The 24,963-nt window shown below is 38.3% G+C and overlaps 1 protein-coding gene across 12 annotated transcripts in view; it reads left to right on the top strand.

Moving 5' to 3' along the window:
• Positions 1–208: 208 nt before the first annotated feature.
• The window catches only part of PNPLA8 (patatin like domain 8, phospholipase A2), a 41,179-nt gene continuing 16,424 nt past the window's right edge, over positions 209–24,963 (top strand). For 2 of the 12 annotated variants that reach the window (XR_012629183.1, XM_074870317.1), the window contains exons 1-8: positions 496–741; positions 1,460–2,673; positions 3,675–3,824; positions 5,019–5,170; positions 6,932–7,026; positions 12,205–12,376; positions 18,974–19,031; positions 21,207–21,401. Coding sequence is in view for 11 of the 12 variants with exons in the window: in XM_074870317.1 (XP_074726418.1) it covers positions 1,552–2,673; positions 3,675–3,824; positions 5,019–5,170; positions 6,932–7,026; positions 12,205–12,376; positions 18,974–19,031; positions 21,207–21,401 (1,944 nt within the window). In the remaining variant the exon portion in view is untranslated. The other 10 variants (XM_074870318.1, XM_074870314.1, XM_074870313.1 and 7 more) reach the window with 10 other exon arrangements.

A 24,963-nucleotide genomic window follows, 5' to 3' on the forward strand; every position in this document is an offset into this window, starting at 1 on the left:
GCCCAGTCCCCCGTGTGCAGCCCCGCACGTCGCCGCCCCGCCCCATCGGCCGCAGCCCCGCGCGCAGGCGCCGCAACCCCCGCCGCGGGCACGGCCGTGACCCCGCCCCGCCCCGCCCCGCTCGCGGCGGCCGGTGAGGCGGTGCGTGTCTCAGCTGCTTCCGGCGGGCTGGGGGCGGCGCAGGCGCAGTAGCGCGGCTCCGCTCGCCGCTCCGCGCCGCTGCCGCCGCCGCCGCCCTCCTGCCCGCTCCGCCGGGGTGGCACCGCGCGGGCCGCGGCCTCTGTGGCTGCCCCGTTCGTGCGGGCGGCAGGCCCTGCCTGCCAGGCGCTCGGGGCCACCTGGGGAGTGGGGGGAGGCGGGAGCCGTTGCCCAGCAGGTACCGCCGGCGTGGGCCGCGCCGCTCCGGGGGGCGTAGGCGGGAGGGGGCGAGACGGTGAGCGCGTGCCAGGCACGCGGGACTCGCGTGCGTGACGCAGGCGGGTGGGTGTGGACGTGTGACGTGGGGCCGCCGCCGCCCGGCAGGGGCAGGGGTGGGGGCAGCCGGGACGGTGCAGGACGTGACTCGCCGCTTGTTTATGCGGCTGCTCTCGAAATCGATTCTGCGAAATGTCGCAAAGCAGAAACAGACCCCGCGCCCCCTCCCGGGGCCTATATAGCGCCACGGCCTGGAGCCCGGCTGCTCTACGGCGTCGGGGACCCAGCAGGACTCAGGCGTAGGGCCGGGCAGCCGCTGAGGAAGCGGTGAGTAACGACGCTGCTGCCTGCGGCGGCATCGCCTCTGCTGTTACTCTGGCGTCGGCCTGCGCAGCTGCTGGCCTGCCTGACCTCCGGCACTTGTCACAGAAGCCAGCGAGGTCTGAGTTTGCCATTTAGCCAAATAATGGACTCGCTTCTGCGGTTGCAGCACAACTCTTGTATATTGTGTAAAACCGTGATCCACCTGAGAAACATCCTTCTTTGTAGAGTAAGGATTACATACTGCCCTTAGTTCTTAGGATAGGAGCGTTTCGGTGAACTTGTGGCTTTACAGTGAAGCTTTGCTCAAAGAAGTGGTGTCCTTTCTCCCCCGGGAGGGAGTCTGCAAAGGGATGGTAATGTAATGACAGTTTAATTTGAAGTTTGGTCTCTGCACAAGATAATTTTCTAAAGATATACAAGTTTCTCTTAATTGAAAAGACTGGCAAGCAATTTTCTATATGTCACTAAATGCTTTTGATAAGTGTTGTGTATTGCTCAAGATAGACTGTCCTTTAAGGAATAATGTGTTGAAATTAAAATGTTGGGATGACACCACCGAATGTCCTGATCAGTAGATAGCCCCATGAGATCATTTGATTTGAATGTTTATCTGTCTTTACTGAAAGAATAAATAAGCTGCATCTGCTTTAAGCAACTCTGTGATTTTAGTTTAACTTGTTACAGGTTTGGGGTTTCCATTGTTGTGTTTTTTCTTTTTCAGATAGCACCGTGTTACGAGACTTATTTATTGAAATATATTTTCTGGAATGAAGTAGACAAGCAACATAGAAAAGGTGTAATTATTTATAAGTAATGACAGGTCATTTCTCTTTAGACGCATATTTGTTCTTTGTGATTAACCCAAAAAGTCTTTGGTGGAAGCAAAGAAACAAATACCTGTATTTGTATAGACCTAAAGTCTGCTGGAGGATAAATCATGCCATTCACCCGAGAGTTTTTCATACAAGTGAGCCTCGGTGTAAGTGGGCCAGAAGCAGAACATTTTGGTATTACAAATACATTTACAGCCATGACTTTTTATACTATAGAGTTTCTAAACTTTTAACTTCTTCTTCCAAAGGACTTACAAAAGTGAACAGTCGCATGTCACGAATTAAGAATACTATAGAATCTGTTTCAAAGGCAGTGTCTGGCACACACAGTGAACTGGTTTCACGGATAGCTCGATTAAAATCACACTCAGGTACTCTGGGAAAAGCAAACAAAAGTAATGCAGATGCAAATAACATCAGTGTAAATCTGGAAAATGATAAACAAGTCACAGATGCCAGAACTCAGGAGGATTGCAACAGAGGCCCCGCTGCAAGGAAACCCACTTGTGCAAATGAAATCTCAGACTCTATGTTAGTAAGCTCAAGTGGCACTTATGAAGATACTCCAGAAGATTCAGCGTCTACTAAACACCACCTTTTTCATATAAGCTACTTTTCTACAAATTTTGGAGAGACTTACAGCTTCATAGCTGATCATATCAACTGGTACTTTAATAAGTCTGTTATGGATCAAGAGAGAAAAAGGAATGCTTTATTACAGGACTCTAAAAGTGAAGAGAGGAATAAACTTGATTCATCAGAAAATGCTGTAATGAGTGAAGAAAAGAGAGTGGATTCAGCAGCTACTTCAGCTCCTGAAGCAGAGACTCTGGCTACTGAAAAGGCAAATACTGCTCTTCCAGTTTCCACTAAAAAGAGTATTGCAAACTTTCTTTCATATCCCAGTAACAGTGTACAAGCTTTTGTAGACAGTTACATTGGTGGGTTGGTTCCCAAGTTAAGATCTGATACAAAAGTTGTTTCACAAGAAAAGAGTAAACAGCCAGAACAAGAACTGTCTGAGAAGGATGAGGAGGAGAAAGCAAAAGAGTCTAAGACTGCAGAAGAGAGGGAAAAGCATCTGTCTCTTCAGAGAGAAAAGGCAAGTCTTCATTTAGCATTACCTCTTTATATATTATTTCTGTGTGTATATAATGTAATACAAGTGTATATATACACTATACACATGTGTATGTACCTATAGGTAAACTTACATATACATATATATGCACAGAAATACTTACATTAAAAAGTATATACCTATGTATATCCTTACATATAAGTACATACATGTACACATACATTTATTTATATGCACGTACATGTAGGTATATATGTATACACATACAAACTATATAAACATACATACAAGTTGTATGTACTTATATATGTTATATGTAAACATCTATGCGTATGTATACATATATACTTACAAGTACATATACGTACTTATATACACTTACATACGTATAATGTGTATGTATATACACATATAAGTGTATGTGTATATGCATATATGTACCTATGTATATATGTGTGCATATATGTACATATATACTTATAGGTATATATGCATATAATATACTTATAAATACATATATGTATATGTAAGTTTATGTATAAAGTATATGTATATATACATGTGTGTGTATAGTATATATATTTATATATTAATATATATACATATATTTAGTTCATATATATGTTTATGTTTTTGTTCATATATATGTTCATACATAAAAATAGATAGATCTAGTTGGGGTTTTTTTGTTGTAGTTACAGAAATCTTACGCTCCTTCATGGTCCAAATACAGTGATTTCAGAGTTGCCCTGAAAATACATCTGAGTACATGCTGACTTATGTTTGTTTGGTGTATTATTGCTGTGAGCTGCCTTTATTTATTTTGCTAGTAAACAAGAATCAAAAGGTTGCCTGTTTACGTTTAAGCAATGCTAACTTGGAGTCTGTAGCAGATCTCTATTACAACATGCTGTCCATTACTTCTGAGAAATCTTAAAATAACAGTTTGGAATAGTCTTGACAAATTTTACATATTTCTTACAGTAGTTTTGTGTTCTTTGTGTAACTTTATCTTTTTTTAGATTATTGCAAGAGTGAGCATTGATAACAGGACTCGAGCCTTAGTTCAAGCCCTACGAAGATCCTCTAATCAGAGAGTCTGTATCAGCAGGGTTGAAGAACTGACCTATCATCTTCTAGAATTTCCAGAGAGCAGAGGAGTTGCAATTAAGGTGCAAATAGTCTTTATGCTGAGTCAAAAAATAAATATCTGACAGTTGACACAGAATAATATAAAACTGTATTCTGTGCTGTTGTGGGCTAGTCATATTTTTTATTTGTAGAGTTTACAATGTGAATGTCTCTTTTTATAGCTGTTTTTTAGCTGGTTCAAGCAGATTCATATGCAAATCATCAGTAGGTTAGCTAAAGGCTCTTAAGATTGCAGTGTTTAATTTAGAAGCATACAGCATTGTCATGTGGATAGATAGTATAGCTTATTCTAGTGGTGGACAGAGGTCATACACTATGTCCTCTGTCGCAACTGACCAGATGGGAAAGGTACAGTTGATCTGGATATGCACAGCAGTTTTTATGCTTGTTTGCATGCTTCCTTTGAAGAGAGATGACGAGTAGAGTATAACCATCAAATAAGTTCATGTAATCTAGTCCTACTCATTCCCTTTCCTGCAGTGAGAGGACAGGAGGTGGATGGTAGACTATTCTAGCATCACAGCATTTGTCAGTCTCATGCCTTTTTCCACAAGGTGTGACAGCGGTGTGACATAGACTGTAGAATCGCTGGAAAAGAGATTTTTGGGAACGGAGTGCAGGCCAGATGAATCACCTGGGCAGGGTACAGGTTGGGCATCCACATGAATAATTTGAATTACTTTATTGTGAAAGAGTACATTCACTACTTGAATTTTGATTATAAATCTGTATGTTTGTGATAACAAAAATTACTCAGTGTGAGAAAAAATTTTTATTTTTGTTTTAATATTAATGTACTTGGAAGGCATTTCCTGTTTGAAACAGTGTGATACTTATTCAGCAAAATCTGGGCTTTTAGCTGTACTTGGTGTGCTCTGTACTTGAGTTTATGTTTGGCCAATGTGACACTAAAGTCAATAAAACCAAACTGCTGGTAAATACAGCTTTCCTAGCTATTTGAAAGATTTACATTTTGCCTTGATTGTTTAATTCTGATAGGTAGTTACTTTAGCAATGAGATGTGTATGACATAATATTGGAGTCCTTTCTTTTCCTTGTTAGAGAGATGGGTAAATACAGATTTAAGGAAGTTTTCCTCCGAGTTTAACTAATACATTACTTTTATACTTAAATGCCAAACTAGTAAATGTCAGCATGGATTCTTTTGGTATAAACATATAGTTAGAATGAAATGTCTTTGTATTTATCAATAGGAAAAATTAATCCCATGCTTACTGCGACTGAGACAGGCAAATGATGAAAGTCTTCAGGCTGCTGTTAGAGAGACTTTAGCTATAATTGGATATACAGACCCTGTGAAAGGCTGGGGAATTCGAGTCCTCGCTATTGATGGAGGAGGAACAAGGTAAAACCTCTGGGTTTTTTTATATACTTGTAGCCTTTCTCATAGTGTAACCAGAAATAAAATTTCTGTTTCTCTTTGATAAGCTTATGCCCAGAGATGCAGTTTATGATTTACAGTTTGGTTACATTTGACTGTCCAAGTGATGGGTATTATTTTTGTATGCATTTGTGCTTAAAGTTCCATGGATTAGTAGTCCTATGACACTGAAATTACTTACCTGTTTAGAGTTGGCTACACACTTAAGTGCTTGGATTGGCTTTTTCTCCTTTTGGAAGTAAATTAAATGGTTATTTGCATTAGTCTGCTCACTAGTCTAATCTCAAATACAAAATTGTTGTGAAATACTAGAAGTACTTGTGTTGTCTTGTACTTTTATGCAGGGTGACCTGCCTTAGCAGGTCTGGTCTCATATGAAAGAATGAATAGGCTAGGGATGAAAGCTATTCTATCCATGCTGTTGATTTTTATTTCTTCTACAACTAATGGGTTGTTTTTTTTTTTTAGTTTGTGCATCACACATCCTTAATTACGTTGTGCTCTGGTTCTGCATGAATTTATACACCTATCACAATTTGTAAAGAGTAATAGCAGAAGCCTGTTCATTAAATTTGAAGTCTGATGTTTACTAAAAGCTTGTGTTTTCAGGTGTATTTGAAGAAATCCTGTTGGAAAATATTTACTGATTCACAAATCTGTATTGGTAGAAAGTGAAGTGTGAAGTCTTTGCAGAAATACAGTTTCAAGAACTTTTTGTTTCCCCATAGTATTTCTTTCCTTGCATCAAAATCAGTTGTCTTCAGTAAGGAGTAAGTGTATGTCACAAATTCAACATCTGTGTTTCCAAAAGTTCATGGCAAACCATAAAGATTTTACAAAGTAGAAAGGAGGATGCTTCACAGATAATGGCATAGATAATGGTATAAATAAAGTGTGTTAATTTTTCTGTTAGATTTCTAGGGGAGCGACATTATAAGACATCTTATCTTTAGAAAGTGGTGTCTACATCTATAACACTAAATGAAACAAGTCCAGAGAGTGAGCCTGAGTACTGACTACTGGTTGTTGTGCAACTTAATTGGTTGTGGTCAGCTGGTTATAGTTTTGGACTAGATTGACTACTGCTCTTCAGCACAAGTCAGGACAGATTTGGAGGCAGCATGCTGGAGGTGCCATTCTCAGCAGAATGCGTTGGCAAGATGGTACTTGGTTTGGTGCTCCTTTTGTCACACACAGTTCTCTAGCTCTAGCCCAGCAGAGTTAGCGCCTCTGCATGTCAGACACTCTGTTTCATGCTATAGAAGCATAAGTCTAATGGTCTGGATTGCATCTTTCCCATTATTTCAGACACATTGAGACAATAAAAACCACAGACAGAAAACTGTGTCCCAGGGGGCATTATATAGCCTTGTTAAGCCCAAACTTTTAAGTGCTGTGTGGTGTGGATGCAGTTAAAATCTGTCCTGAGTCTACTACAGCCACAGAAGATGATCGTCCCTGAGCCTTTGCTACGAGACAGTATGGCTACCAAAGAATATGGCTGTAGCTGTTGAGTAGTATTTTTGGTATGCCTGGGTATGTCATTTATATTTAGTACTCATCATTTTAATTGTGTTCTGCTACTCTTTCATACCCTGAAATATTCAGGATTCTTACTGTTGTATTTACTGGGTTATAATTGGTTATAATTAAGCAAGGTGGGCTTAATTAGAGCTATGTAAGATAAAATTACCATTGTATGTGAAGGGAATTTTTGTGTTTCAGGGGTTTAGTTGCACTTCAGACTCTACGGAAACTAGAAGAACTAACTGGAAAGCCGGTTCATCAACTTTTTGACTACATTTGTGGTGTAAGCACAGGTAATTGTTAAGACACAAGTTGGAATTTTGCTATCGATATAGTAGAAGAAAAACTGAGAATAGATGTAGATTTTGCAGAACTTGCTGCTTTCTGACTCTGAGTGTAAACTGGGAAAGTACAGGTATGATTTCTAAAGTCTTTCTTTTTTGTTCTGAGTAAGAACTTTGGGTCACTCATGATACGCTTGTAACTTCAAACTGATACATCCTTTTTTCAATAAATATGAAACCCTCATTTTGTGCGCAGATACAAATATCTTAGATGTTTATGGGACTTTATAGACAACACCACTCAGGGACTAATACTGGGCCAGTAGTGTTTCCTGTCTTTATTAATGACCTGCACAGCAGGACAGAGTGTGCCTGTAGCAAGGTCTTGGATGATCTAAATTAGAGGAAGGGGTTGGTACAGAGATGCCCTCTGTTCAGATTGGCCTGTGCAGGGTGGAGAAATGACTTGATGGGAACCACCTAAGCTTCAATAAAGCCACGTACAAAGCCCTCCATCTGAGGTGGGCTGACTGGCTAGAAACCAGCTTTGCAGAAAAATAGCTGGTCTTGTCGGAACAAGTTGAACACGAATCATCAGTGTACCCTTGCAGCAAAGAAAGCTGGCCACATACTGGCTTTTAAGCACAAGAACATACCCAACAGATGAAGGGTCTCTGGCCACTGTATGTCTAGTTTTGAGCTCCTCAGTAAACCCTTAATCTGTTGGGTATGTTCTTGTACATGCCAAGTAGATGTTCAGGGGACTGGAGGTCATGACATAGAGGGGGAGAGTGCAAAAACTGGGTTTATTCAGCCTGAAGAAGAGGAAGTTAAGGGGAGGCCTTACTGCTGTTTCAACTACCGGGAAAATACAGAGATGATGAAGCTAGACTCTTCTGGAAGGTGCGCAATGATAGGAGAAAAGCCAACAGACAAGTTGAAATGCGGGAAGTTGCAATTAGGTATAAGGAATCATGTTTTCCTTACAAGGATGGTTAGACACTGGAAGGAGTTGCCTGCAGAGACTGTAGAATCTCCATCCCTGGAGATACTCAAAACTCGACCTAACAAGTCCTGAGATACCTGTTCTATTTGAACCTGTTTGAACAGGGCATTGGACTAGATGACCTCCACAGGTCCCTGCCAGCCTTAATTACTCTTGTGACTCAATGATAAGTTACTCCCCCCTAGGAAGTAGGAAACTCTAAAGCATAAGTTTCTTCTTAAATTACAGTCATCTCTTTCAGAAACGATGCTAGAGCAGTAACAGCATAATGCTGATTTCTGACATGAGATATGCTGTAGTTCAATAGCTCAGTTTCCTTCAGAAACCCGCATTCTTCAGGTTTTTTGCATGATACTTCTATCCAATTCAATACATAGATAACATTGAAGGCAGATCACCATGAGTAGATACAATGTTCATGTTTCCAGAGGTTTGCTTAACAGTCTCAAAATAGTAGAGAAGAGGAGAATGTTTAGGTCTACTAGACAGAAGTTGTTTGTAGGCAGAATATAGTTCCCTGCTTTACATTTTTAATAGTCTTTGAGAAAGATTCTTTGTTTGTTAATTTAGAAGTCGTTGTTTCTTTGGAAGGTAGTGTCACTACAAAACACTTCTCTAATGTCTCCTTCAATCATAATAAAGTCATTTTATCTTTGATAGAGAGGCCTGGTGTTCTTAATTTGATCCCACTACTCTGATTAGAACTAACTTAATTCTTCAGCAGATTTTTTGGGGTTTGTAACTGCTAGTAAGTACTTAACGTGTTCTTTTAAGCTTTGTTTACACTATCGAGCTTTTGTCTGCAGTAGTCCAGCTTGCAATAATGGGTGACAAGACATGGCTGGGAGAGGTTGTACGTATCTGTCAGCATGTGCTAGCAGTGTACTTTACCATTCAGTTTGTGTTCAGTTTGCAGGAGCTTGCAGCTGGATGAATTGTGGTTCAGAAGATTGATGTATCAAATGATAGGAAGGATGCCTCTTGTTCATTATAGTTCTCTTTTTTTTTTCCGCTGCGCTTTTCATATCTCTTAATATAATTTAGGTGTTTTGCCTTTGAGGTTTAGCAATAATCAGTTTGCTGTGAATTCAGCATCACAGGGTCTGACTTTGTAGTTAGCTTCCCTGTACTTCTCTTCACTGGTCCTCATAGGGTGTAAATGCAGGATGTCACGGAGGAAGGTCATTGTAGTGATGCTGTAATGGGCCCAGCATACTTAGGTCATTTGCCTATTGCTGAGCGCAGTATTTGGACATGGAAGCACCAGAAAATCTGCAAGCACATACAATACAGTGATGGCCACTGAACTTTTTTTTTATGGGGAACTAGGTTAATGTAAATTCTGTACTGAGTTTGTGCCTGTTCTATGCAAAAATCCAAAGATGAAAACAAGGCAGTTAAGAGGAGGAAGTGCCATGCCCCATGAACTGAGCTGCTAGGAGTTCTGTAAGTGAGGGTGATTATCACTCCTCTAGCATATGACATGGCTTTCATAGATGCACAGAGCACTTAACCCATTGAGGACAACTTATCTGCAGGTATGCTGCGGATGTGGCTTATAAGTTCTTTTCACTGCTCATGCAGTCTCCCAGTATATCAAAGATACTTCTCAATAGTGGTACACTTATGAAATGCTCCCTGTGACTGAATTAAAACATCAAGAGTATGTGATCAGGCAAAGTGCATGCTACCACATTTTCAAATGTGCTGGCCTGCTCCAAGAATTTTAAAAATACAGTTTTTCCTAAATTTCCTATATTGAGCTAATAATTAGTGACATTCAGATGCATCATATGAGGGATTTGATCATGGACATACTGTGATCAAAGATTCTCTAAGCATATTGTTTTCCAGTGCATTTTACTATAAAGACATCTGAATTGTACTGGTCTCTTTGATCATCAGTTTTGGATGTATGTGAAGTTTGCATAAGGACTTCACATAAGGATATTCTCTGAAAATATTCCTCCCAAGTTGTTAAGAACAGCATAGAGCTAGTGGCTTCAGGGATGTGCAGATGAGGAGCCTCCTTAAACAAAGCTGGCATCCCTCTGTGTTGATGATTTTTTTGCCTGTGATGTCTTCCCAGTTTTGAAATCCATTTTGGAAACCTTTCTGATACAAGAAGTATTTTTTTCAGAAGAACTCATGAGTAAGTCAAGTCATGGTATTATAGAGCTGGAAGCATCCTTAGGAAGTTACCTCATTTCCCATCGGAAGGATCAGCTGTGTGTGTGTTTCACTATTGACAATTTTCTAACATTTTTGAATCATGTCAGATCTCTTCAGAAAATCTGTTCTAATGCTTTGCTGTCTTTACATTTGATGAAAAAATATCCAAATGTCTAATGTGGATCTTCCTGTTGCAGTTCAAATTTGTTTCCTCTTGTCTTCACTCCCCAGGAACATGGATAACATATTCTGTCTTTTATCTGTGGTGTTTCTTGTTTTCAGTTGGTCCACGTCTTTTTTGAAGAACATCATTCAGGTCCAGATACAGCACTTCAGCTGAAGTCTCACTAGTATTGAATAAGGAAGGAATACTTCTGTCTTTCAGGTTATATTCTTGCCAATCTTGTGTCTTACTAGCCAACTGTATCCCCTTGTTCTTCAAGATATGCTCCTTAGCCTCCCAGGTTTTATTTAGGTATTTTTTCCCCCTGAAGTGTTGGCTGTCAAGGCTGAGGTGATGGTGGGAGCCTGTGATACAGAGCGCAGGATGTGATGGAAGTATCAGAAACTTTTTTCACTGGACCGTCTGATATAGTGCAGGTTCTATTTTTGATTTGGGCCTTAGTCTCCTGTGACTGCCTTGTTACCATCCAGCAGGTTTCAGCAAAGCCCTTTGATGTGTACCTTGACTCTGATATTATCTACTGCCACGTGTGTGCTGATGTGGACTGCAGTTTTTGGTGGTGTTTCTTAAGAGATGAAATGAAGACGAGTTTGCATTTGGTATGAATTTGGGCTCTTTGTCTTTGAAACTGTTCACCAAAATAGCAAATGTGTGATATTGTGTAGTTGGTTCTGGAGAGTTAAGAGGAAAAGAAGGTAGCAGAGATTTTGCATCGCTCAGGAAAATGGTGTTTCTCTGCAGCTAGATTTTTAGTCTCTGTTGAATACAGGGATTTGGTGATTTGACAGTTGAGTAAGTTTCTCTTAATGAAACTTTAATGTGTCAGGTAGGCCCAGGTTATGTTAAGCATGTGTGCTACATTTTAAAAAATTGAGACCCTTAATCCAGTGACACTCAGCTATCATCGAAGTGGGGTTTGTGAGAGCAAAAGAAACTTGGAAGTTATGTTTCCTTTAAAGCCAGCTGTAACTTTATTTATGTAGTTCTTTCTGTATATGTGTTTTATTCTTACTCTATTTCAAGAATTTACTCCTATTTAATTTTATTCAAACCTATTATATTCATTTCCAAATTGGAAAAATCAATGTGTCCTAGTTGTTCCTAATGCTTAATTACATGTCCTCACAGTATTGCACAATTAGATTTAAAGGTTGTATATGTCCCTTTCAGTTTAATATATCTGAGAATTGTAGTGCTGCATTAATTGTATTTTTCCACAGTCTTTTTAATGGTATTCTGCAACCATGCTTTTTGGATACTGTTGTTTAGTTCCTACAAGGGTAGGTCATAATTTTTTTAGGCACACACTAGATGGCAGTATGTATGAATGACTAATAATAAATGGTTGCAACCAGATATATTCCAAACTAGTCAGAACTCCCTTCTTTTTCAGAGTTTTCCTAGATTTTTTTCTTTACTGACTCAGAGTTTGCCAGATAGCAAGTAATGTTCCAAATACATTTTCAATACCACAGCATAGATTTCTCTTACACATTTATCTTTCCTAATAAAGCAGTGGGTTTAATTTGCTCTCTGCCGTATACTTGTTTGCAGGGATGAAATCTGCAAAATGAAATAATCTCATTTTGCAGTTTAGTTCTGTTTTGAAAGTAGACTCTTCCTATCTTATATATGTCCTTTTAAAACATACTCAGTTTAAAACAATTAATTTAAAACAATTTCTGATCCTTGAACAGGAATTTAGAGATATAAATGTCAATTAATCTTCCCTTTTCAAGACAGATATTCTGCTAACCTATGAACTACATTAAATGGTAATCTTACTTCAGGCTATATTTTACATTTCAAAATATTTCTTTTTCAGGAGCTATATTAGCTTTTATGTTGGGGTTATTCCACATCCCTCTGGATGATTGTGAAGAACTGTATCGCAAATTAGGATCAGATGTCTTTAAACAGAATGTCATTGTTGGAACAGTCAAAATGGGTTGGAGCCATGCCTTTTATGACAGTGATATATGGGAAAAAATGCTCAAGTAAGTAAAAAATGATCAGATGAAAAATAATTAGTATAAAGTCTGAGAGTCTTTGGTTTTGTTATTGTTTCACTGGTAAGCAAATTCTTAAAACAACTAGAAAGGATTAGCATATACTCTCATTCTTTTGAAATAGCTGTTTTCATATTTACCAGAACATTGAAAGCCTTTAATGTAATGATTTCTGTTTCTAGGGAATAAAGTGCACTGATTTCTGATTATATTCCTGAATGCTTGCCAGCTCTGCTTGATCTGACTCATTATAAGTCTGCTACAAATTTTTCTAGCCACCTGCTGTGCCTTTTTTCTTATAGGAGACATGGTGAGAAATCAAACAATGTGATGTAGTAGGGATTTTTAATCTTAGCTGCTATATTGAGGGGTTTTGCCCACTGCCCCTTTCTTTCAAAAGAGAAATGAGCTGTAAGGATTGCAATTAAAAAATATCCTCTGTGTCAGAGTTGCCAGTGAAATGGTATTTGTCCATAGATATGTATACAAATGCATTAATGGCTATTTGGGAGAAGTCACTGGAAGAAGTTATTATGCTACAAGTTTTATTATTTAGTTTTATTTATCCATATTTGTATTGATAGTTCTGTTTATAATTTTTAGCAAACTAATGTCATAGTTTCCCAAACAGTGTAAGCTGGCACTGCTACTGAAAGAACTGAAACAACCTTTTCTGAAAGCAAATGTAAAACAGTGGAAAAATTTCTGTGCATAAGTAATGACAAGTTCCTTTGGGAACATGATTATTGTGTTTTATGGGATTGAAAGCATTTTTTTCTGAACATTATAGTGGAGAGAGAGGCTTCCAAGAACTTCTCCGTGCTCTTGCATATTTTCAGGAATAAATGCATTTATCAAATTAATATCATGAGGTTTTTCTTCTCAGATATCTGGAGTTCCTCTTCTTTTAGAAAAATTTTTTCTCTGCCTTCCCTCTTTTCCTCCCCTGCCCAACTAAAAGAAGTCTTGTGAAAATCAGAATTACCTCATGTGAAAGTATTTTACATGCCTTTAAAATGTTAATCTTTCCAGCTACATGTAACATGTGAGGGAGGTAAAGCACTCTACTCCTGTGCAATTGACAGAAACCAGGCAATTATTGTATTATCCACAGATTAAATTAAAAATTAAGTTTACTCATCAACAAATGACTTTTTGTTGATCTAATTCTGTAGTGTTGAAGGGAGATGCTATGCCTACACAACATTTTATTGAAACACTATGGATTCCTGCAGACTTCCTTGCGGTGTGGAAGCCTAGAACTAAGGGAATTGAAAGGTTATGTAGTATCTCTTTATGGCAGTGAGATGGTCAGGTCTGGCTTTCAATTACTGCATGGAAAAACTACTTTATGTTTTACTTTAAATTTAAAAGCCTTGCGCTGGTTGAGTTTTTGTTGTTTAAATGGTAGTGGACTTGTCAGTCTTGCTTGAAATAGAGAATATCTGTTTACAATATACAGGCAAGCAATATACATTTAGACCTACCATGATATTGATGGTATTACTTTCTGTCAGAAAGTATTCTTATTGAAAATAATTAAGCTAATGTTGCATTAGGCTAATGTTGTGTGCATTCATGAGGCATATTATAAACTCCATTTCAGAAAATTGCAATTAATTTTGGTTAAGTTCTTATTCTCAGTGCTCTAGGGAACTGATTTTGTCTTACATATATGTTTATTTTAACTCTTCTTATTTATTCCTTGAATTACAATTTGACAACTGGTTTTAATCAGTTACTTTTATTACTTTGTGCAGAAAATTATACTTACCATACATCAGTCTATGTAATGCTATATTCAGTTGCATCTGTAAGAGGAACCTGTTTTATAGTTCCAAGTTTTCTGTTTTCTTTCAACTGTTGTTTACGTACACAATTTTCTTCTTTCATACTGTCTTGAGAAGCTACTGGAGAAATTTGGTGAGCAGCTAGGGGTTTTCACAAGCTAACTAAAATCCCATACTGGGAATTTTTAATCTTGAGAAGCAGTCAACCACAGTATAAAGGGTAGAGTAAAAATTAAATGTTCTCTGTTGGTAGGAAAACGGATAATTCATGTGTTTGGGGATACAAGTAATAATACTGCAAACCAGTATTTGTTACACAAATTGCATAAATTGCAACTGCTCTCAGTGGCTAGACAGGCCACACATTCTGTACCTGTTAGTCACTCCAGACATACTTAAGAGATTTTGCAGTGTTATCAGTGAGATGGTCTGTATCCTTACGGAACATGCAATAAAAGTTTCTCCTGTAGGTTTGGTAAAGATGTTGTAGTTTCCTGGTAGTTTTGTTCTTGTTGTTAGAAGGGGGTAAAAGTTACAATTTTGCCTTTTGAACTGAATGCTCTTTCTCCAGACTGTTTGATTGCACCCTGGCTGTAGCCCATTAGAATGTTTCTTTAAGCATATGCTTGGCAATATGTTTGTCATAGCATTATTGAAATAAGCATTGCAATTTTCCCCTGCTAGATGCAGGAGGAAACATGGTAACAAGTGATGAGGAGAAGGCTGAGGTCCTTAATGCCTTCTTTGCCTCAGTCTTTAATAACAAGACTAGTTGTATTGAGGGAATCCAGCCTCCTCAGCCAGAGGACACAGACTGGGAGAATGGCCCCCCCGCAATCCAGGAGACAGTCAGTGACTTACTGCATCACATAGACATACACAAGTCTATGGGACCAGATGGGATACACCCGAGGGTGCTGAAGGAGCTGGCTGGGGTGCTCGCCAAGCCGCTTTCCATCATTTACCAGCAGTCCTGGCTGACCGGGGAGATCCGGACAGATTGGAAATTGGTCAATGTGACGCCCATCTATAAGAAGGGTCGGAAGGATGATCCAGGAAATTACAGGCCTGTCAGCTTGACGTCGGTGCCCAGGAAGCTGATGGAGCAGCTCATCCTGAGTACCATCATACAACACATGTGGGACAACCAGATGATCAGGCCCAGTCAGCATGGGTTTATGAAAGGCAGGTCCTGCTTGACAAACCTGATCTCCTTCTACGACAACAGGGCAACCTGCTTATTGGATGAGGGAAAGGCTGTGGATGTTGTTTACCTTGACTTCAGTAAGGCCTTTGACACCATTTCCCACAGCATTCTCCTGGCAAAACTGGCTGCTCGAGGCTTGGATTATCTCACGCTTTGCCGGGTAAAAAACTGGCTGGATGGCCGGGCCCAAAGAGTTGTGGTGAACGGAGTTAAATCCAGTTGGTGGCCGGTCACGAGTGGTGTCCCCCAGGGCTCGGTTTTGGGGCCACTCCTGTTTAACATCTTTATTGATGATCTAGACGAGGGGATCGAGTGCACCCTCAGTAAGTTTGCAGACGACACCAAGTTGGGTGGGAGTGTTGATCAGCTCGAGGGTAGGGAGGCTCTGCAGAGAGACCTGGACAGGCTGGAGCGATGGGCTAAGGCCAACTGCATGAGTTTCAATAAGGCCAAATGCCGGGTGCTGCACTTGGGCCACAACAACCCCCAGCAGTGCTACGGGCTTGGGGAGGAGTGGCTGGAGAGCTGCCAGTCAGAGAGGGACCTGGGGGTGTTGATTGACAGCCGGCTGAACAGGAGCCAGCAGTGTGCCCAGGTGGCCAAGAAGGCCAATGGCATCCTGGCTTGTATCAGAAATAGTGTGGCCAGCAGGGACAGGGAAGTGATCTTACCCCTGTACTCGGCACTGGTGAGGCCGCACCTCGATTACTGTGTTCAGTTTTGGGCCCCTCACTGCAAAAAGGACATTGAATTACTCGAGCGTGTCCAGAGAAGGGCAACGAAGCTGGTGAAGGGTCTGGAGCACATGTCGTACGAGGAGCGGCTGAGGGAACTGGGGTTGTTTAGTCTGGAGAAGAGGAGGCTGAGGGGAGACCTCATCGCCCTCTACAGCTACCTGAAAGGAGGTTGTAGAGAGCTGGGGATGAGTTTCTTTAACCAAGTAATAAGTGATAGGACAAGAGGGAATGGCCTCAAGTTGAGCCAAGGAAGGTTTAGACTGGATATTTCTTTCCAGAACGGGTTGTTAGGCGTTGGAATGGGCTGCCCAGGGAGGTGGTGGAGTCCCCATCCCTGGAGGTGTTCAAGAGTCGGGTTGACATAGCGCTGAGGGATATGGTGTAGTTGGGAACTGTCAGTGTTAGGTTAATGGTTGGACTGGATGATCTTCTAGGTCCTTTCCAACCTAGATGATTCTGTGATTCTGTGATTAGTGAGTTGAAGCAGTGAAAGAGCAACATTTGTAAAGGAGACTTATTTGGGTAGGTCAGTCTAGAGGACATAGGTCACAGACAGACACTTTGTTTCAAACAAAGCAGATAAATGGGAAAATAGGATAGCAGGTGAACTTGTGTGTAAAGTAATAACCCATGAGTGGAAAAATGTCAAGTGCTTACAGGATGTAAACTAACTATAATATCAAAAGTGATTTGGGTGTTGTCATGGACAGTTTAATGAAACATTTGTATGCTTGTGGTGAAACAAGATGATTCAAGTGTGTGGCGGTTGGGATTGAAAATACAGAAAATACTATAATGCCATTACATTAATCCATAATACAGTTTCATTTAAAATACTATTTACTGTCCCGGTTACCCCATTTTACAGAATGTTTCTGTTGCAAGATTGGTAAAAAATAGCCAGTGACCTAAAGACAGCTCACACAAAGGGATTAGAACTCTTTATTGTTAAAAAAAGCAAACAACTTAAAGCAGTAATTTGAGACAGTAAGATATCTTGAGAATTACTGTTCTCATCTTTTCTTCAAGAACAAGGGACTATTCAGTAAAATTAAAATAAGGAGACTTTCTCTTTTAACACAGTATGTTAATAAACTCTGGAATTAATTGAGTGTGACTTCAGTTAAGAAAATAATTCAACAGTGGTGCTTGACAAAGACATTTATATAATATGCAACGAAACTAAAATAAATTTGGAGGTGATATTAGACTTTTCTCTTTAGACCTTAATGTCTAAAGTTGCATAGTAGTTCAGGGATTTCTTGTACCTACTCTGAAGCATCAATTCCTGGCCTTCATACGAAACAAGATGTGAGAAAATAATTATTCAGTTTGATGATTCCTATAATTAAGCAGTGGATATTGCTTATGCAGTTTTTTAATCTTTGCATTCAGGGTGTGGGAAAAAATACCTAATACAGATATTTAGGAAGAAGTAGGTGAAAATTATGCAAATCAGTAGATGTTTCATATCTCACCTCTGTCAGTCTCATCTGTTATTTCTGTATTTTCCTACTTCATGGTTTTGTGTGCCTTCGTCTCCTCCTGTAATCAATTAGTGAGTGCAGATGGCACTCCTCCCCTTCTGGTTGGTGACTGTGAGACTGGAATTAATGCATTTATTGGAAAAAATAAACCAGCACTATCGATGTAAGAATTGTGTCAGCAGCAGTCTTCGATCCTAGGTCTAGAAGCTGTCTCCCTTCATTCCTTCCTCTTAAGGACACATGCACAGTTATCCTTCAGACACGCTAGGGGAACAGTGAATTGCCCTGCCTCCAAATACAGTTTACTGCCTACATTGAGGACTACTGCTGTCGTAGCATTTAAAGCTTCTTTTATCTTGTGACCTGACTAGATTGATAACAGTGTTGGTTTTTAACAGTGGAAGCACTACTACCTACTGTTTCATGGTAGTGAGAGCTATAGCTGGGTGATCTCTGAACAAGAACACATGAAATCACCTTACTTAAAAAAGGGTGGCAGTACTGAAAACCGTTTTTGCAGAGTAAGGTAGACGCACCACCCATGTTTGTGTGGACTGTGTTCAGGCAGAGGAAGAAAACTTCCTCATGTAAATGAAAGTCTGTTTGGAATTGTCATGGATGAGTACCCACTCTGTAGAGTTTTATACCTTTACTGTAAGCAAATCCAAGTTGAAATAGATGCTGATATGATATTATTGGCTAGTATGCTGATATCCTCCAGTCTCCTGCACTGTGCAGGAGGGCTACTTTCTAGTCAGTAGTTAGAATATTGACCCTAATGCTGAGGTGATGATAAATAACAATGCTGACCATTCGTGTCATTTCACTGTCAGATTTATAAAAAAGTATGCATATGAAAAAACTCCACCTCAAAAAGGGATGTTAAATGCATATGGAATTACTGTTGTGGAAGATTACATGTAAATGTTTTCACTGTCTTCTAAATCATGTAGAACGGTGTGTCTTTCCTTTGCTTTTGTTTTCGTAACAGTTCAGGAGAGTAATTTTCATTACTATAAACCCACTTAATAAAGATGTTGATTTTTTTGATTCTTAAATGTAGCAAAGTACTTCATTTTCCTCTCACAAAGTAGTTCAGTAATCCTGATGATTTATGGTTAAATTGTGGTGAAGTGAGTAACTGAATCGAGACCTCAATCAATCTTCAGACTTATTTCCAACAGCCCAGAAGGTTTAAAATATTGGTCCATTGAAGTCAACCATAGAAATCCAGTTATTAAAGTGAAATACAAGCATTGCTTCTTTTAAATGCAAAGTTCTCAGAAGTAAGAATGGTAAAAACATACGTCTCTTGTTCATGCTAAACTGATGGAACATTTTCAATTTTTTACACTTATTTGTAGAGAAAAAATGGGCTCAAATCTTATGATTGAAACTGCAAGAAATTCGAAATGTCCGAAGGTAAGTACAGTTTTCTGAGGTGAATACTAATTGTGTGTTTCACAAGTACTTTTGAGTTCCCTAGAAGAATACTGGCTAAATACTGTCAATGTTGATACGCTCTTCAAGCTTCCATATGAGATAATCCATGCTTTTGAAGGATAAAAATACATTGGATTCTTAAACTTCTGCAGCAATTTCTAATATTTTTATTCAGTACTTTAAAATATGTTTCAGAGATGTTAAAAGGCTTATAAGCAGAGAAGTACTAGGTCAACTTCTTAAAGTTGTGTGAAGTTTGTTTTTTCATGTAAGAGAATTCCAGCATCTGGCAATTCTGTCATGTCAGCTGTGATCCGTGTTACTGTGTAGTGAGAGAACAGGGTTCCTCCTCACTTTTATCTGGATTACCAGGTTTTCTCCAGCCACATTCGTAGACCCTGAGATTTCTACTCTTCCTGTATGATGTGAAGGGCATCAATTAATTGGAGGGGTGTTGTATACAGCAGCAGCAGAGAGTGAAAGATAAGAAGGAAAGCATAGGTATTTTATTTTTGGGGAGGATTAGGGTATGAAGAAAGAAGAGGAATAAAATAGTACTTATTTCAGAACAATCTGTAATTAATGGGTGTTTTGGTGTCATAGCACTATGTTCAGTACTTTACTGTTAAATGGAAGATGATCACATTTTTCTAAACATGGAAACGTGTGCTTGACTGACTGCATTTCTAGTCCGTGTCTAAAACAAGGACATGAAAAGGCTGGAGTGGTATGTTGCTTTCTGAGACAGAAGCTATCCTACGTTGATCTTTGAACCAGGGTCTTTGGCTTTCTTCCATGTTCTTCAGTAATAAAATGTGAATATAAATAGAGTTGAAACTAGCTATTCCCAGTAATCGCTTTGTAGTGCTGGCAGTGGTGGCACTCTTTACAAGACACAGCAAAATCAAAATAAAACATGCAGTTGTATGCTCTGCTGCTGTTATATTTATGGCAAGATGGAATTTTCCAGAAGGCGCTCAGCACTTCACAAGTTAGACTGCATCATGAAGTGGAAGCATGTATGGGTATTACCAAAACCAAATTCAACCATCAGTTTGATAAGTTTTCTATTAAATTTTCCAAAGCTTTTTTTCCTACTGCTTCTAGCAGTGCTTAGAATCAAAGCTTCCCTTTGATCAAAGCAGGAAACTTCTTCCATCAAATTATGGAGTATGACTCATGCATGTGTTTTGCTTCTGCATTGTTATACAGAAGTTATACTTTTCTGTAAGGATGGACTTACTGTGAATTAAGTGATTTGACTTATGTAGCTGAAGAATGGAAATGAATACAGTGATATCACAGTGTCAGCTGTCACAAAAACACCCTACTCTATAGAACAGTAAACAAAATGGAATTGAACACCCACTTGGCTGCTAAGGAGTATTGTTCTGACAGTGCCAGCCAGGCTGGGTGCATCATCACTAAAAGGTCTTGCACGTTCTAACAGCTCACCCATAACTACAGGTACTTTCACTTCATGTGATTATATCTGTAAGATGTAATTTTTTTGCAGTCATGTTTTGTTCTATGGAGATACCATTTTGGCTTTTCATTTAGATTTACATATGTGACTTTTGTTAATGACATTTCAGCGTTCTTACAAAAAACCTTGAAGGATTTATGTTTGATTCTTTTTTTTTTTTTTTTTCCTTTGGAAGAAATTCTTCCTGTAATCCTGTAACTGAGGTTGCAATATTAAGTAATCATTTTCTTGGAGAAGGAAATCGACGTTTCTACCATTTGTATTTAATGCCATTGTTGCATTGCTGGTTACAGACTTTTGAGAATGAACTATTCATAAATGCAACATATTTTAAAATCATATAGATGACACCAGCTTTTTGGTTAAATACCAGTGGGTAGATATTGGTAGAAACAGAATAACCAGTGGAAACAATTAATTTCAGGTTAAAAATAGGGATTTCTTTAGGGAGTTTGGGGGGTTTTGTTTGTTTGGGTTTTTTTTCTTTTTAACTTTCACTTTTTAAAATTTAGGCATTATAAAAAAGTAAATAAATGACAAACTGATTAGGATTCCAGAGATACATTTAATCTATAAATTGAACTTCATATTGAGGGAGGCTGTCATTCTCATATTATTGTTACCATTATCATTATATATAACTATTTTTGTTCCTCCTAACTCACTAGGTAGCTGCAGTAAGCACCATTGTAAACAGAGGAACACCACTGAAAGCATTTGTTTTTAGAAACTACAATCACTTTCCTGGTGTTAAGTCTCATTATATTGGAGGCTGTCAGTATAAATTGTGGCAGGCCATTAGAGCATCATCTGCTGCACCGGGTTACTTTCAGGAATATGTTTTGGGCAACGATCTTCATCAGGTAAGTTACAATCTTCTCCTTTAGTAAATATTTTCCAATATTATACCTGAGAAAAAAGTTGTCCAAATTTTTGAATCAGAACTAAGCCAAATAAGTTGGTAGCAGAAGGGAAATATAAGATAGATAGGGGTAAGAAAGGAAATTTTAGCTTGTATAGCCCTTATAGAACTAGAAAGGGTATAGGCTTAAAAATCTTAGTCTTAAAAAACTTAAGCTCATCTGCTGTTCCTTTCTTCTCTGCCTGGAAGGAAACCTTATATGAGTTGTAAATTGCCTCTGACTTCCTGGTTACAACTGGTATTTCATTGAGCATTATTTCACTAAACAGATGGCGGGACTTAAAATCTAACAATACTGTAAAGTGTGGAAAAAAAAAATCAAGTTATGCATTTCGGTGTTCCTTTTATTACTGAGTAATTTCAGTTTACGTTCTACTTTTAATTCTTTCCATTGATAGTTTATTAGGCTCTACCCTGGTTCTGAGCTAGTAAAAAGAATAAGAGCTGCCACAGCAGTAAGATTAGACTCAGAGGACAACTGCAAAATAAATTCCCTTGAGGATAAAGCAATGTCTCCTATCAATAGTGTATGCTATTTTATTGTATTATAGCTTCAGTTGGTGACCCTGATTAGTAAAGAGCAACGCAAATTAATTTCTTTAGTAGTTTTTTAACTGTTGTGTTCTTTTCCTCCAGTGCCCCTTTATTGTTCTGTAGTTCTCTGAGTTTTAAAAGAATCCTTTTTACAGTACACATTTATTTAAAACTAATAGTATTTATTTTTAAAATCATCTGGTGCAGATCTGTGGCAGAAAAGATTACAAAGGGTGACTGAACCAGAGACCTTCAACAAAGACAGTATAGGATTCTATCGCTTAAAGCATCTATTACATGTCCTTCATATGAGTTTATATGATGGCATTAGCCTTAACTAGTAGAAAGCCATAATAGCATATTTTGAATAATAAGATGTACCTGGATCCCATACAGAATTTCTTATGGTGTCCATTAAAAGGCTGTGTAATTTCTTTAGCATTGTAATGTGCATAAGTAATATTGAAGTTTAAAGACTAACAGATAAATAAGGAGTTTAAATAGTGAAGAATTCATTAGATTAAGAGATAATGAACAGAGGTACTGGTACAGAGAAACAGCTAGAATTTAATCTCAAACCCAGCATACTTCCATATTTTGAATTAACATTTATAAGGAGATGGAATAATTATATTCAGTTATATAAAGGCTCTATATAAGTTGGGGCGTGAAGGGGAAAGATTCCCATGGAGGGCAGGATGGTGCTACTACATCAACCAGATTTTGAGAGTTCTTCCATTTTACTCTGTTTCACCTTTTTGTTTAAGATCTTCCTCCCTACTATTTCCCCTTTTTGTTTAGGATCTTTCCTCCCTACTAGCCTGCCCAGTATGGTACATCTTATTATCCCCAAAGCATTTTAATCAAATACTACCTGAAATAAGCAAATTTTGGGGTTGGTTGGTTCTTTTTTTCAAGCTAAAAATGGAGTAACACATCAGATACTCAAAGCCTAAGCACTGCTTGAAATCCTGAAACATGTTCATCTTCCATCTGGCCAAGCAAAACTGGAAAGGGAGCTGCTTTAGCTTTTGGAGCTGTTCCAAGCTCCTCTTTAACTGCTTGAATGGGTCAGTGTTAAGCTATGTGAAGAACTTTTCTTCTTCTTCTCACCTTTCCACCCCCTCTTTCCTTGAATTGAGAGTACATCAAAATCTGTCTGTGTTTCTGTATGAAGGATAGCTAAATAAACAACATGATTTCTAACTTCTACGCAGTGCTTAGACAATTATTTGTCTTAACATCATTTTTGAATTGCCAGACTTGTATGAAATGCAGTAAGGCGGGTATTCATTTCATCTATATTAATTTTTAAGTCCAATTTACCAGACTAGAGAATGTATGATTAGTGTTAATAGAGATTGGATCCAGTATTCTCAGACACATAGAGCTAGAATGAAGTCTGGTTCATTTTTTTCCTACTCCAGAGTCTTTGTACAAAGCCCTTCCATATGATCTTACTAACACTGTTTCACAAACTCACCATTCTTTTCTATTTGACGTATTTTAATTACTAGAAAGCAAGAGTTTAGGATGTGGTTCACCTCTGTGAGCCATAAAGAACTAAATAAGTTTTCAGTAATAAAACTGTTTATTGAAGTAGAACTAGGTGCTAAATTTTCTGATTTAAACTTTCATATCGTCTGAAAATCTGTCTTCTACCCAGGCATGATATTTAAACACTTTTGAATTCTTTTAGAATCCAAAGGTCATCGTCTTTCATGTATTTCAGGCTTTTCTTTCCCCAGATTACACTTTTCTTACGACATCTCTATTTCCATAATTATCTATTTTGCGTGGGATGTGCTAGGTTTTTTTTTTTTTATGGACAGCTGGCTACCAAGGTGCTACATGGCAAATGCTACATAACTGTCTTCATGTAGATTTCTATCTTGGATTATAAATCCACCACGCACACTCAAAACTGCCTTGAATTACCTTGTTTTAACCCTGGGGTAAGAGCCTCCATGCATGTAGCAGATTGTTACCCATATGTTCTTGAATGTAATGGTACCTCAGTGGAAAATGCAAGGTAATCAAGAGTTTTATCTCTATTAAAGTATCCAAGATGAATTGAAAAGAATACATATGCATAAATACATTTTAAAATAAATAGAATCCTAAATGCAGTCATATTCTTGTTTAAAATAGCTTTGTGATTATTCTCAAAGTATGTTAATAACTTAGTCCTTAGTGATCGTTCATATCATAAATATGAGATAGTAGATTTTTGTTAATCATCTTTATTCTAAAAGTGCACTGTAATTGTCATATTAAGTTCCTTGGCCAGGTCATGTATGATACTAACATTTGTAGTTTATGTGGAAATATTTGCTTTTTTCTGTTTTACCACTTTAAGCCTGTACACTATCTAACAGGTTGGGCTGCTTTTGAACTACAGAAATAAATGAAGCATAACATTGTTAGACATTCTTAATAGTACCATGATTTTTGAAAAGTACACTAGCACAGTACACATTAATTGTAAGTAATAATTTATGCCAGAGGCTTCAGTATTGTAGCATGGTGTCAGAAAGATGATGGTCGTCTGAGGATTTTTTTTTTTTAATGGATTGGAAAACTCCATTAATTAATCAAGATAATCTCTTTTCTGAATATAAACCATGCTAGTTCCTTATTAATTAATATACATAATCTGCTTCTGTACTGTTGAGATTTCTAAATAATTCAAAGAACAGAGATGGCCAAAATGTGAAAATGATTGTAAAATGTCTGTGAAAATTCAAAATAGTAAATACAGTGAGATTTGTTTCCTGGCTTTGAAGTTTGGGACTCCTAAAGGATTATATATAGAGACCAGGTTTTGTATTATCTTATCAGTCAGTTGTACATTTAAATCTGAATGAAAAGTACTCTGACAGTTGATCTGACTTAGGACTCTTCAAATGTGTGAAAATATTTATTTTGATAATGGAAATCGAGTGGATTTGTTTTATGGTCAGCCTGCA

This window comes from Strix uralensis, chromosome 5 (assembly GCF_047716275.1).
Source record: "Strix uralensis isolate ZFMK-TIS-50842 chromosome 5, bStrUra1, whole genome shotgun sequence".
In the NCBI taxonomy this organism is placed as follows: Eukaryota; Metazoa; Chordata; class Aves; order Strigiformes; family Strigidae; genus Strix; species Strix uralensis.